Source organism: Tarenaya hassleriana, unplaced genomic scaffold (assembly GCF_000463585.1).
Source record: "Tarenaya hassleriana unplaced genomic scaffold, ASM46358v1 Cleome30, whole genome shotgun sequence".
In the NCBI taxonomy this organism is placed as follows: Eukaryota; Viridiplantae; Streptophyta; class Magnoliopsida; order Brassicales; family Cleomaceae; genus Tarenaya; species Tarenaya hassleriana.
The window spans coordinates 63,340-75,689 of NW_010966178.1; the positions used below are offsets into that span (position 1 = coordinate 63,340).

The following is a 12,350-nucleotide window of genomic DNA, read 5'->3' on the forward strand; positions in this document are numbered from 1 at the left end:
ATAGACTGCGTGTTTTCTCTTTATATAGGTTACGGAATAAAAACTAATAGGGAAAATATTTTTCTATTATTGATAATGGGAAGAATACATCATAATATATAGCAAAATACAATAGAATATTCTAGGCATAATATCTAGGGTAAATCATAATCATATCAATGATAATATTCTAATAATAATATCTTCCTATATGTGAGGCGAAAAATAGGTAATTTTTCATTTTCCTAGTCCATTTCTTTTTCCTTGTCCATCCGTTCGTGCAGGACCACTCACGGACGAACAACGGACGAGACGGACGCACATAGAGACAGGAAACACTTATCGCACGTCCGAGAAGGCCAAGCTGGGTTCTGCTCGGGTCACCAACCACGGACGACGTCCAGACCTGTCCAAGTCGACCTCAAGGCCTTCCTCACTCACCCAATGATCTGTCCAGCTCATGTCCATGACCAGACCGCGGCCCAAGACTGCCATGGCCCGAGAATTGCCTAAGGAGCTCGGATGTGGTCCATGACCAGTTCATGGACGTGTCCAGCCCTTTCTTGTGGCTTTGTCTCGGCCCATGGCCCATTAGGAATAGGTCTGATCGAGTTATGTAAACTAGGGACTTATAGAACATTTCCATTTCGTTAATAAGGCAAGTAGGGATCATGGGAAGGATATGGGAAGTGGACAAATTTAAAGTTTCCATTTTCGGCCAACTTGTCCACCTAATAAAACTAGGGCTGGCCGAAACTTGGAGACTAAGTCTGCAAACCCCCAAATTCGATCCCAAGCTCTCCGAACGCCGTTTTTACACCGCCGGCTCGTTTCCTTGCCGGAATCCTCGGTTGGCTCACAAACCACCGTCGGATTCCTTCCCTTTGTACCGAGCCGCACGGTCCTTGTTCCCTTTTTACCTACATTAATAAACTAAGCCGTACCGTCGGTTTCCCTTGTCTCCAGCTTTCTTCTCCCTCGGATCCAGGCCACTCTCATCTCTCGGACCACCTTCAAACACCCCCACAGGCTTAGCCGAGCCTCCCGAAGCCTCCTCACGTCCCCAGCACGTTCGGAGCTTCCCTTGGACCCATTCCAAGGCTCGGTTGCCGCACGAACCTGTCTACCTCATTCACGGGCTCGTGACATTGTGGTATCAGAGCTTGGTTCGCTCACAAACGGACCAGGTCTCCATCGCTTCCGCTACACCTTCACACAACCGAGAGAGACCGAGAAACTTCGGACGCACCGAGAAAAGATGTCGCACGCAGACGGGAATTCTCAGCACGAGGTGAACAACGAGACCGAGAACGCTCGGGGCAAAGGCACAGAACACAGGCCTTTAACCCGAGCCATGGCCAAGGCAGCCGAAGTGAACTCCGAGACCGTGGACACTCGTCTGCGGGCCTTGGAGGAATCTGAGGGCGACCAAGACACACGGATGGATGAACTAGAACAAGAGATCTCCGCTGTAGGCGAGTCCACCAAGCATGTCTTGGAACGGATCGAGCAACAAGCACGAGCAGACCGAGAGGCTCACGACCGAGAGGTAAGTGACCTTCGCCAAATAATTGACGAGTTGAAACGTGAGTGCAGGATGCATAGGAACGTGGCACAGCCAGCACCTGCCCACATCCCAGACGAAGCAGCACGGGAGCCTATGGTCCGAGCACCGGAGCCAACACCCTTCAACGGGACCCGTAGCTCGACGGCAGTCGAGTCCTACCTCTTCATCCTTGAGCAGTACTTCGACTACACGGGAATCCACAGCGACCAAGCCAAAGTCAAGGGAGCAGGTGTTTACCTCAAAGACTTGGCGCAGCTGTGGTGGAGACGCACTCTCCTTGACCCGGAAAGACGGATCGAGACATGGGTCCAATTCAAGGACGCCATTCGACAACAATTTGTCCCCTCCAACGCAATGGATGAGACACGCACACGCTTCCGCCGCCTAAGGCAAACAGGGAGTATTTCTGACTATGTTAGAGATTTCTCTTCTTTGCTTTTGGAACTAGGTGATGTATCCGATAGGGATGCATTGTTTCACTTTAAAGATGATTTGAAAGATTTTGCAAGGCTAGAAGTGAACCGGAGAGACGCACAGACCCTCAACGCAACCATAGCAGTGGTCGAAGGGCTCACGGACTTCAGCAGCAATCGACCGAATCATCCTCAAAGGCCAAGAGACAATCGGCCACGGCCAACCTTCCAACCACAAGGACAGCCACGTCCGGAGAGGTCATTCAACCACCAAAAGAATGACCGCCCGAAGGGAAAGCCTAGGCCACCACCTAGCCCATGCTACCTTTGTAATGGCCCACATTGGGTTCGCGATTGCCCGAAGCAGAAGCAAATCAATGCAATGGCCAAAGCCTTAGCGGATGCACCATCCAACACGTTCGAGAAGGGCAAAGGCAAGGGCAAGATGCACCAGGAGGACCAGACCACTCTCGGGTCCCTCCATCACTTCGGGACGCTGTCCAAACCAATCCCCACCGAGGCCAAGAACCGGGGCCTCTTATACGCAGACATCAAGATCTACGGTAAGATCGTTCCTGCTATGTTCGATACTGGCGCTTCTCACAACTTCATGGATGCAGGTGAAGCCAAGAAGCTGAAACTCAAGGTTGAGGGAAGTGGAGGACAAGTGAAAGCGGTCAATTCCCCAGCCCAAGTCGCGTCCGGCATTGCCCGAGACGTGCGCATCCAAATTGGCGATTGGCTCGGGAAAACTGATTTCACTATCCTCCCAATGGATGACTTTTGGGTCGTGTTAGATCCGTAAGTACATTCATCCCAGCCACCACAACCTCGCTTGTGATCCTCGACCAAGACAAGCCGACGGTAGTTCCTCTTAGGAACTCACCCGAGAACAAGACACCCGCACTCTCGGCGATGCAGTTCAAGAAGGGAGTCAAGAACTCAGCCTGCTATCTCGCCACTGTCCGAGAGCTAAACACGGGAAACAAGACGGACTTGCCGGATCAACCAACAATCCCGGCCGAGGTACGTTCTGTTTTGAATGAATATGCAGATGTGATGCCCGAGGAACTACCAAAGAAGCTTCCACCAAGACGAGGGATAGACCACCAGATTGAACTCATCCCCGGGGCCAAACCTCCTGCAATGGCACCCTACCGGATGGCTCCACCCGAGCTCGCTGAACTTAAACGCCAACTAGAGGATCTCTTGGACGCGGGATACATCCAGCCGTCCAAAGCACCCTACGGAGCCCCTGTTCTCTTCCAAAAGAAGAAAGACGGGTCATTACGGATGTGCATCGACTACCGTGCACTCAATAAGGTAACCGTAAAGAACAAGTACCCTATTCCGTTAATTGCTGACCCTCTTTGACCAGCTCAAAGACGCAAGGATCTTCTCCAAGCTGGATCTTCGGTCAGGGTACTACCAGGTAAGGATAGCCGAAGGGGACGAACCAAAGACGACTTGTGTCACAAGATACGGGTCCTTTGAGTTCAAGGTGATGCCCTTTGGGCTTACCAATGCCCCGGCTACTTTCTGCACTATGATGAATGAACTTTTTCATGATTATTTGGATAAGTTTGTTGTTGTCTACCTTGATGATATTGTGGTGTATAGCCAAGACTTGCATGAGCATGTAGGTCATCTTCGGAAGGTGTTGCGCATTCTTCGGGACAATGAACTCTACATCAAACTCGAGAAGTGTAGTTTCGCCCAAACTAAAGTGGAGTTCCTAGGCCACTACATCAAGAACGGACAGCTCCTTATGGATCCAAAGAAGATCAAATCAATCCAAGAGTGGGCTGTACCGAGGACCATCCCTCAACTCCGATCATTTCTCGGATTGGTCAACTACTACAGGAGGTTCATCCTCGGCTATTCTTCAATAGCAGCCCCACTTTCGGACATGCTCAAGAAGGACAGGAAGTGGCAGTGGACAGACCGATGCCAAGCCGCTTTCGACAAGCTACGGACCCTTGTGTCCGAGGAGCCTATCATGACCTTGCCCGACGTGAGCAAGCCATTCGACGTACACACTGACGCCTCGGATTATGCTATTGGTGGCGTGTTGATGCAAGAAAATCACCCCATAGCGTACGAGAGCCGCAAGCTCAATGAGGCCGAGAAAAAGTACACCGTGAAAGAGAAAGAAATGACGGCCATAGTCCATTGCCTTCGGACTTGGCGTCATTACCTTCTCGGGAGTTCCTTTGTGATCAAGACGGACAACTAGCCATAAGTTTCTTCCAAACACAAAAGAAACTCAGCCCAAAGCAAGTTAGATGGCAAGATTTCCTAGCCGAGTTCGACTACACGCTCGAATACAAGCCCGGGAAAGCCAACGTGGTTGCGGACGCTTTATCACGCAAGACGGAGTTTGCAAATTTGATTGGGAGTGAGCCTAGGACCGACTTTACAACTCGGATCCGCGAGGCCATGCCCCAAGATCCCGCAGCAACTCAACTTCTCCAACTTGTCCAAAACAAGCAAACTCGGAAGTTTTGGGAGAAGGATGGCATTGTCTACTCAAGAGGCCGACGAATCTACGTTCCAAAGCACGACACCTTGAGACGCGAAATCCTCAAGGAATGTCATGACTCAAGCTGGGCCGGACATCCAGGAGAGAAGAGGACTCTAGCCCTTATCACCGAACACTACTACTGGCCGAAGCTAAAGGCGGACGTGGAGGCTTATGTGGAGACGTGCCTAGTGTGTCAACAAGACAAGGTTGAGCAAAGACTACCGGCGGGCCTACTCAAACCTCTCCCCATCGCCGACTACCCATGGCAATCCGTAAGTATGGACTTCATCACGAATTTACCTAAGACTAACGGGTTTGGTGCCATCTTTGTCATCGTGGACAGATTCTCAAAATATGCGACCTTCATCCCGGTCACGCATGAATGCAATGCCCACGAAGCTGCCCGTGCCTTCTTCAAGCACGTGGTCAAGTATTGGGGACTACCCCGTTCCATTATCTCCGACAGGGACGGGCGGTTCACCAGCAAGTTTTGGAGAGAACTCTTCAAACTCATGGGAACCGACCTAAGGTTCTCAACAGCCTTTCACCCACAAACGGACGGACAAACCGAAAGGGTGAACGCACTACTAGAGCTGTACCTAAGGCACTACGTGAGTGCTCATCAGCTCGATTGGGACAAGCATCTCGACATGGCACAGTTCTCCCACAATCTACAACGGAACGAGTCCATAGGCAAGTCACCTTTCGAGGCCGTCCTTGGAAGGCAACCGACAACACCAAGTGGACTTAGCCTCTCATATGACGGTCCCAGCCCAACTGCTCACACCTTTGCCCGAGAATGGCAAGAAGAAACGGACCAAACGTGGGTGTGGTTACACAAAGCCGCATGCCGCATGAAGAAATGGGCGGACAAGAAGAGAGGGCCAATGGAGTATCAAGTAGGAGACCAAGTCATGGTGAAGATCATGCCACATAACTTCCGAGGCATGAGGATGCTGCACCGAGGCCTCACTCGGAAGTATGACGGCCCATATCCGATCATCGAACGCGTCGGGAAGATGGCATACAAGCTGCAACTTCCGGACCGCATCCAGATCCACCCGGTCTTCCATGTAAGTGTTCTCAAACCCTATAAGGCTGACCCCTTAGATGATGACAGGAACAGGTCTAAAAGAGCACCAATACCGACCACCGTTCAATTCACAACGGAGGCCGAGCTCATCCTTGACCGCCGTCCAAGTAAAGCCAAAGGACCGAAGTATCGGGAGTATTTCATCAAGTGGAAAGGACTTCCGGACTCGCAGAACACATGGGAAGCCGATGACCATTGCTGGCAATTCACGGACAAGCTTCGTGAATTCGATTCCAACCATCCCTAAATAACCGAGAAGTCATGGACGTGACGAGGACGTCCCGATTTGAGTGGGGGAGCATGTGAGGCGAAAAATAGGTAATTTTTCATTTTCCTAGTCCATTTATTTTTCCTTGTCCATCCGTTCGTGCAGGACCACTCACGGACGAACAACGGACGAGACGGACGCACATAGAGACAGGAAACACTTATCGCACGTCCGAGAAGGCCAAGCTGGGTTCTGCTCGGGTCACCAACCACGGACGACGTCCAGACCTGTCCAAGTCGACCTCAAGGCCTTCCTCACTCACCCAAGGATCTGTCCAGCTCATGTCCATGACCAGACCGCGGCCCAAGACTGCCATGGCCCGAGAATTGCCTAAGGAGCTCGGATGTGGTCCATGACCAGTTCATGGACGTGTCCAGCCCTTTCTTGTGGCTTTGTCTCGGCCCATGGCCCATTAGGAATAGGTCTGATCGAGTTATGTAAACTAGGGACTTATAGAACATTTCCATTTCGTTAATAAGGCAAGTAGGGATCATGGGAAGGATATGGGAAGTGGACAAATGTAAAGTTTCCATTTTCGGCCAACTTGCCCACCTAATAAAACTAGGGCTGGCCGAAACTTGGAGACTAAGTCTGCAAACCCCCAAATTCGATCCCAAGCTCTCCGAACGCCGTTTTTACACCGCCGGCTCGTTTCCTTGCCGGAATCCTCGGTTGGCTCACAAACCACCGTCGGATTCCTCCCCTTTGTACCGAGCCGCACGGTCCTTGTTCCCTTTTTACCTACATTAATAAACTAAGCCGTACCGTCGGTTTCCCTTGTCTCCAGCCTTCTTCTCCCTCGGATCCAGGCCACTCTCATCTCTCGGACCACCTTCAAACACCCCCACAGGCTTAGCCGAGCCTCCCGAAGCCTCCTCACGTCCCCAGCACGTTCGGAGCTTCCCTTGGACCCATTCCAAGGCTCGGTTGCCGCACGAACCTGTCTACCTCATTCACGGGCTCGTGACATATATGCCCCCCCAAGATGAATCATTTACGATGAATTCAATCTTGTTACATAAAAACTGAAAACTGAAATTGTGATCGTATTAAATGAATCATCTTCTATGTGGTGGTGTAGTTCAGACTTGAGTCGGTATTGCTTGATAACGTTTGAAGAGCTTGAGAGTTGTATTCTCAGAGGCTGATATGGCACGAAAGTGCGACGCGCATGCGTGAATTGGGTTGCACGACATGAAGTTGACAGCGCAAAAAACTGCGGTGTATATAGCGGCTAGGTCAGAGAATTGAAAAAAAAATGGGCGCAAAAGCGCGACGCATAATGCGTGATAGTCTAGCAGTGGGACAAGAGAAGATAATAAAAATAAGTGACGCAAATACGTGGATCGACGATCGGAGTTTTCCAATCGAAAGAGGCTAAAAGGCATGTTTAAAGAGCTCACAACGGCTAGGATTGACATCGATAAACGAACGTCGTCAGAGAAAAAAAAGAGTATCACATCGGCTAGGGTTGACAGTGATGAACACCGCCGTCGGAGAGAAAAAATAGAAGAAAAAAAAAGAGCAAAATAAATTTAAAACGATACGATCAAGGCGATGATACTATTGGATTTAGTATATCGTTGTCATCTTCATCGTCGCTTTCGGATTCGACCAACATTGTTGATGAGAAGAAAAAAAATTAGAGCAAAAACCGAAGCTCTGATACCATAATAGGGGAAATGTTTTTCTATTATTGATAATGGGAAGAATACATCATAATATATAGCAAAATACAATAGAATATTCTATGCATAATATCTAGGATAAATTATAACAGCAGTAAAAGCAAGACGTGTAGGCGGATCAACTCATCAAGTTCCCATTGAAATAGGATCCACGCAAGGAGCGGACGATATGGATATGTAGCACCGACCGGAACAGACAACGGTTACTCGCTGCGTTCGGTTGACACCCGTCTAATAATAATATCTTCCTATAAAAACTTCTTTAATTAGATTCTAAACTGGTTTTTGTTGATAATCAAATTATTCAAATCTCAAACTTAAATAGCAAATCTATATGTGGCTCTTTCATGGTTTTGTCTCTTCCCGTAGTAATTTATATATATATATATATATATATAAAAACATATGATGATATATATTGTGCTGAACTTCTTTTATAACATTAATTTGGAATAATCAAACCCTAAACTTAAATAGCAAACCTAGATTTTGTATAAAGATGGTTCCTTCATGGTTTTGTCTTTTTCCTAGATAGAATTCTATCCTTTCACATGCGACAGACTCAACATGGCCACACACACATTATGTTATAAAAATAAATGATATATATATATATATATACATACATACAGGACAAAGCATATGTCACCACATTCTTTTTTCTCTCATCCAATCCACATACACAACACCACGGCTCGAATGACTTGTACCAATCTAAACCAACAAAACCGAAAATTGCAATACCGGATAAAAAAACTCATACACATTAATAAATTATGTACATGGATGGATAAAGTCATAAAGACGGCCGTACTATAGATTAAATTCCGGTTTGATCCTATATTTGGTTTGAATTATAAATCTGTTAACCGGGTTGTACCGTACCATAATCATACACGCACGTAGTCACGGTGTACAAACGAAAAGCGATAAAATTGAAAAAGAAAAGACTAAAGAAACAAGGAAACGAAAAAAGATAATACGAAAAAAATGTCGGAGAATGGAGAGGAAGAATCGAGTGCGGCTGCTGGTTCCACAACGTTCGAACTTCCCGAGGAAGTTCTTCAAATCCTACCGTCCGATCCGTTCGAGCAACTCGACGTGGCCCGCAAGATCACGTCCATTGCCCTCTCGACACGTGTCACAGCCCTCCAATCGGAGTCGTCGGATCTCCGGGAGAAGCTCGCCGAGAGAGACGGAGCACTCGCCGAGCTCCGGTCTCAGGTCGAGTCGCTCGAAGCTTCTCTCTCCGACGCCTTCGAGAAGCTCTCTCGAGCTGACAGGGAAAAGGTCCGACCCAGATTGTTGTTTTCCTCGATGAATCGAACCCTATTCTCAAAATCTGATTTTTTTTTGGTCGTTGTTCTTCATTTGCAGGAAAGTTTGCTGAGGGAGAACGCTTCACTGTCGAGTACCGTGAGGAAACTGCAGAGAGATGTGTCAAAGGTAAATTCTTTCCTGGGTCTTGATTACGCGTCTATTCCTTTCTAATTTTGGGTTTTAATAATCATTTTCTCAGAACTGAAGCTGAAAATACTAACCCTTATATGTGTATGTATACCTCTATATGTATGAATTTTCTAAAATTAGCAAATTTTGGACTCCCGGGTTTCATTCCGAAAATGCGATAGAATTGTAATGTCAACAATCTAAACTTTGCCTAAACTCGGAAACTTTGATCCAATAAGAAGGTTATAAGGAAAGAAAACCTGAAAGGCAATTCATTTATCAGCTGAGTCAAATGAATGTTTATCAGAGTGTGAACTTAATGATAAAAAGTTTGAAGCTTTGATAGATTGATTGTCCTGTTTCTGCTTAGGACATATGTTAAATGAGTTGATGACTCCATGTCTGGATGGTAAAAGCTAACCAGTTCACAAAATCGGTGCAGCTCGAGGCATTCAGGAAGACGCTTATGCAGTCTCTCCATGACGACGAAGAAAACGTATGAAGCGAATCCAAATCTAATCTTCCGGTTTCTCTTTTCGCCTTTTTTTTTTTCTGTTCAATCATATGTAGCTTCAACGGGAAAACGTCGCATAATTTTCTTTCAAGGGAACTATCCCTTTTCAAGTTTTTTCGTGTTTTTTGTTTGAGCTTTTCAACAGGCAGGAGCAACTCAGATCATTGCCAAACCAACCCCTAACGGTATAGTTCTTGTTTGTCTAGCAGATTAGACCCGAGATCATAAATCTATGTTGTATCGGTTTTTAGATTAAGTCAGTAAGGAATGCTCTTAGCATGTGTTGCAGGTTGCAAGAAAGCTAGTGAACATTCGTTTTCCATTCTTGATCATCTCATTTTTTTTTGGTTATTTCAGACGATGATTCTCCATTGCCACCGTCAAGACATTCTTCGATGCGTTCTCAGGCTTCCGAAGCAGTTGATTCGGCCTCAAATGACAACGAGACTGACGGTAATTCCAAGGCACCGAGTTTTTCGGTCTACGATCCACGAGAACTCGGCTCAGTTTTCATTTTGGTTGACATTGGCAGTGCCTAAACCCGCGTTACCGAGCAGTTTCCCGTTAGTATCACAGAACAGTACACCACGGCTTACGCCTCATGGGTCTCCACCGACCTTATCGGCTTCCGCTACACCGACGAGGACATCGAGGCCTTTGTCTCCAAAACGTCACGCCATGTCATTCTCCACCTCGAGAGGCATGTACGATGACAGATCCTCTTTCTCAGAAGGTGGTTCTCAGACAGGTAAGCCACGTCCATAATCTTTACTCCACAGCGAAAATTCTTGACCTTTTTCAGAAGCCGATGCTTTCCGTTGAATTCTTAAACGTTTTTTGTTCAGGGCGAACTCGGGTTGATGGGAAAGAATTCTTCCGTCAAGTCAGGTAGAACTATAAGCTCAAATCTTTGCTTGCTTTGAACCCCATTTGACATAATTTCTCTTTCTTGCCTATGAATCAGGTAGTAAAACACTTTATTCTAGTTGTTTACGGCGATATTAGCCACTTGAAATTTTGTCGTACTCTCTTTTAAGGTTTTTATACCGAATTCGGCTAAAAAGACTGCCTTTCTGAACATATATTTCCGATTTTGAACCGTTCTTGAATCCAACGGACTCTCTTTTAAGGTTTTTATACGAAATTCGGCTAAAAAGACCGCATTTTCGAACACACATTTCTGATTTTGAAGAGTTCTTCCGTCAAGTCAGGTAGATCCTCTAAGCCCGGAACTTCGATTTCTTTAACCTTTCTTGCATATGGATCACACCGTTGCCTTACCTTTCATTGAATCAACCGTTTTCTTCGTCTCGAGCATCTTTCCCCACATGCATCACTCTCTCCATTCGTCTTAATTCCTCGTTAACCCAAGAAAGCTCTCTAACTTTTCGCCTTTCAAATATACTATTACCGAGCCTACGTACGTCTCGCTAATAACGGATGCAAGATTCGCCCTTAGAGGCGGTTGGCAGTGTGATTATATTATTTGCTTTGTTTTGATCGAGCAGGAGCCGTTTGACCTACGAGCAGTTTGGTGCATTTCTAGCCAACGTGAAGGAACTCAACGCCCACAAACAAACCCGACAAGTACTCACACTTTTTCCCTCTTCTCCTTATCCTCTCTCGTTGTCGGTTCGCTTTTAAACGGGTTGAGGAGCCGGTATTTTTAAGGCTCGTTTGAAAACGATTGTGAGCCACCTCGCCATGGCTCGCGAGATGTTTTTTTTTTTTTTAATTTCTATATTTTTATATGTAGAATGTATACAATATTATTAATTATATTATTATTACTTCACCCTAAATCCTAATTTCGTTCGAAACAAAGAAACCCTATATTGAATTTAATGTTTAAATTCTATATTAAAATATCGTTTATATGTTTTTTTCGCAATAAGAATAAAAACATCATGTATGTATTTGGTTCGTCAGCCGACTCGTTTACCTAGTTTACCAGGTGATCCAAGCCGAAGCGGGGGGTTTCGGCTCATTTGGAAACAAATCTTACAACTTGAACTCAAAACAAACCAGCTCGTTTCCGAGCCGAGCTTTCTCGTTTGACAGCCCTACTCGTTTTCTGATCATTCCACTGTCGAAAATCCCGACATTATTTGACATTTTTGTTGCTTCTGCAATGTGTTTTTCTTCTTTCAGGAGACGCTGGCGAAGGCGGAAGAGATTTTCGGACCAGAAAACAAGGATCTTTACCTTGTCTTCGAGGGTTTGATCACTCGTAACGTTCATTGACTTTTCTCCCCTCTCTTCCCTCTCTTCCTTTGGTCGTATACCTACGTACTCTTTACCCTTGTTGTAATTATGCTAATTACTCTCTCCGTTGTATTTTTCCATTTGAATAAACTTTATTATCTTAACGTAGATTAAATTATATATATATATATATGTATGTATACACTCACGCAAAATGTTTGGTAAACATCCTAAGAAGATGGGGGCTGTCGTCTGTCGCGATGGATGATTCCAAATTGGTGGTTAATGATGTTTCATATAGGTATATTTGTAATCACTAATGATGATACATTATTATGGTGGGCACAACGATGATTTGGTTGTGTTATAGATGTCTGTGTGTGTGTGTATATATATATATATATATATATATATATTATATTGTATTTAATGGTGAGTCATAATGCACTCATAACCTATTATCCGAATCTCGAAAACGCAAACGCCATGCATTTTCTACGTGAGGAAACTCGTCGTGGGCATCGTTATATGGCAGGTACGTATTCATATAATATTGTATCACTCGCTCGTCTTGATCTTGGTTATTTTTGGCTCCCAATTGCATTGTACACCGACCATCTCTTTTTCTGCCTGTCAGAATATTATATAAT

The 12,350-nt window shown here is 45.9% G+C and overlaps 1 protein-coding gene across 1 annotated transcript; it reads left to right on the forward strand.

Annotated features, from left to right (window-relative positions):
- The first annotated feature begins 8,474 nt into the window (after nucleotides 1-8,474).
- LOC104820229 (uncharacterized protein At4g15545) lies at nucleotides 8,475-11,880 on the forward strand. Its single transcript, XM_010550597.1, has 9 exons — nucleotides 8,475-8,822; nucleotides 8,910-8,978; nucleotides 9,424-9,477; nucleotides 9,641-9,680; nucleotides 9,853-9,948; nucleotides 10,028-10,243; nucleotides 10,341-10,383; nucleotides 11,004-11,082; nucleotides 11,647-11,880. The coding sequence occupies exons 1-9, from the start codon at nucleotides 8,523-8,525 to the stop codon at nucleotides 11,737-11,739; spliced, it is 990 nt and encodes a 329-aa protein (XP_010548899.1). The 5' UTR covers nucleotides 8,475-8,522; the 3' UTR covers nucleotides 11,740-11,880.
- The last annotated feature ends 470 nt before the right edge of the window (nucleotides 11,881-12,350 follow it).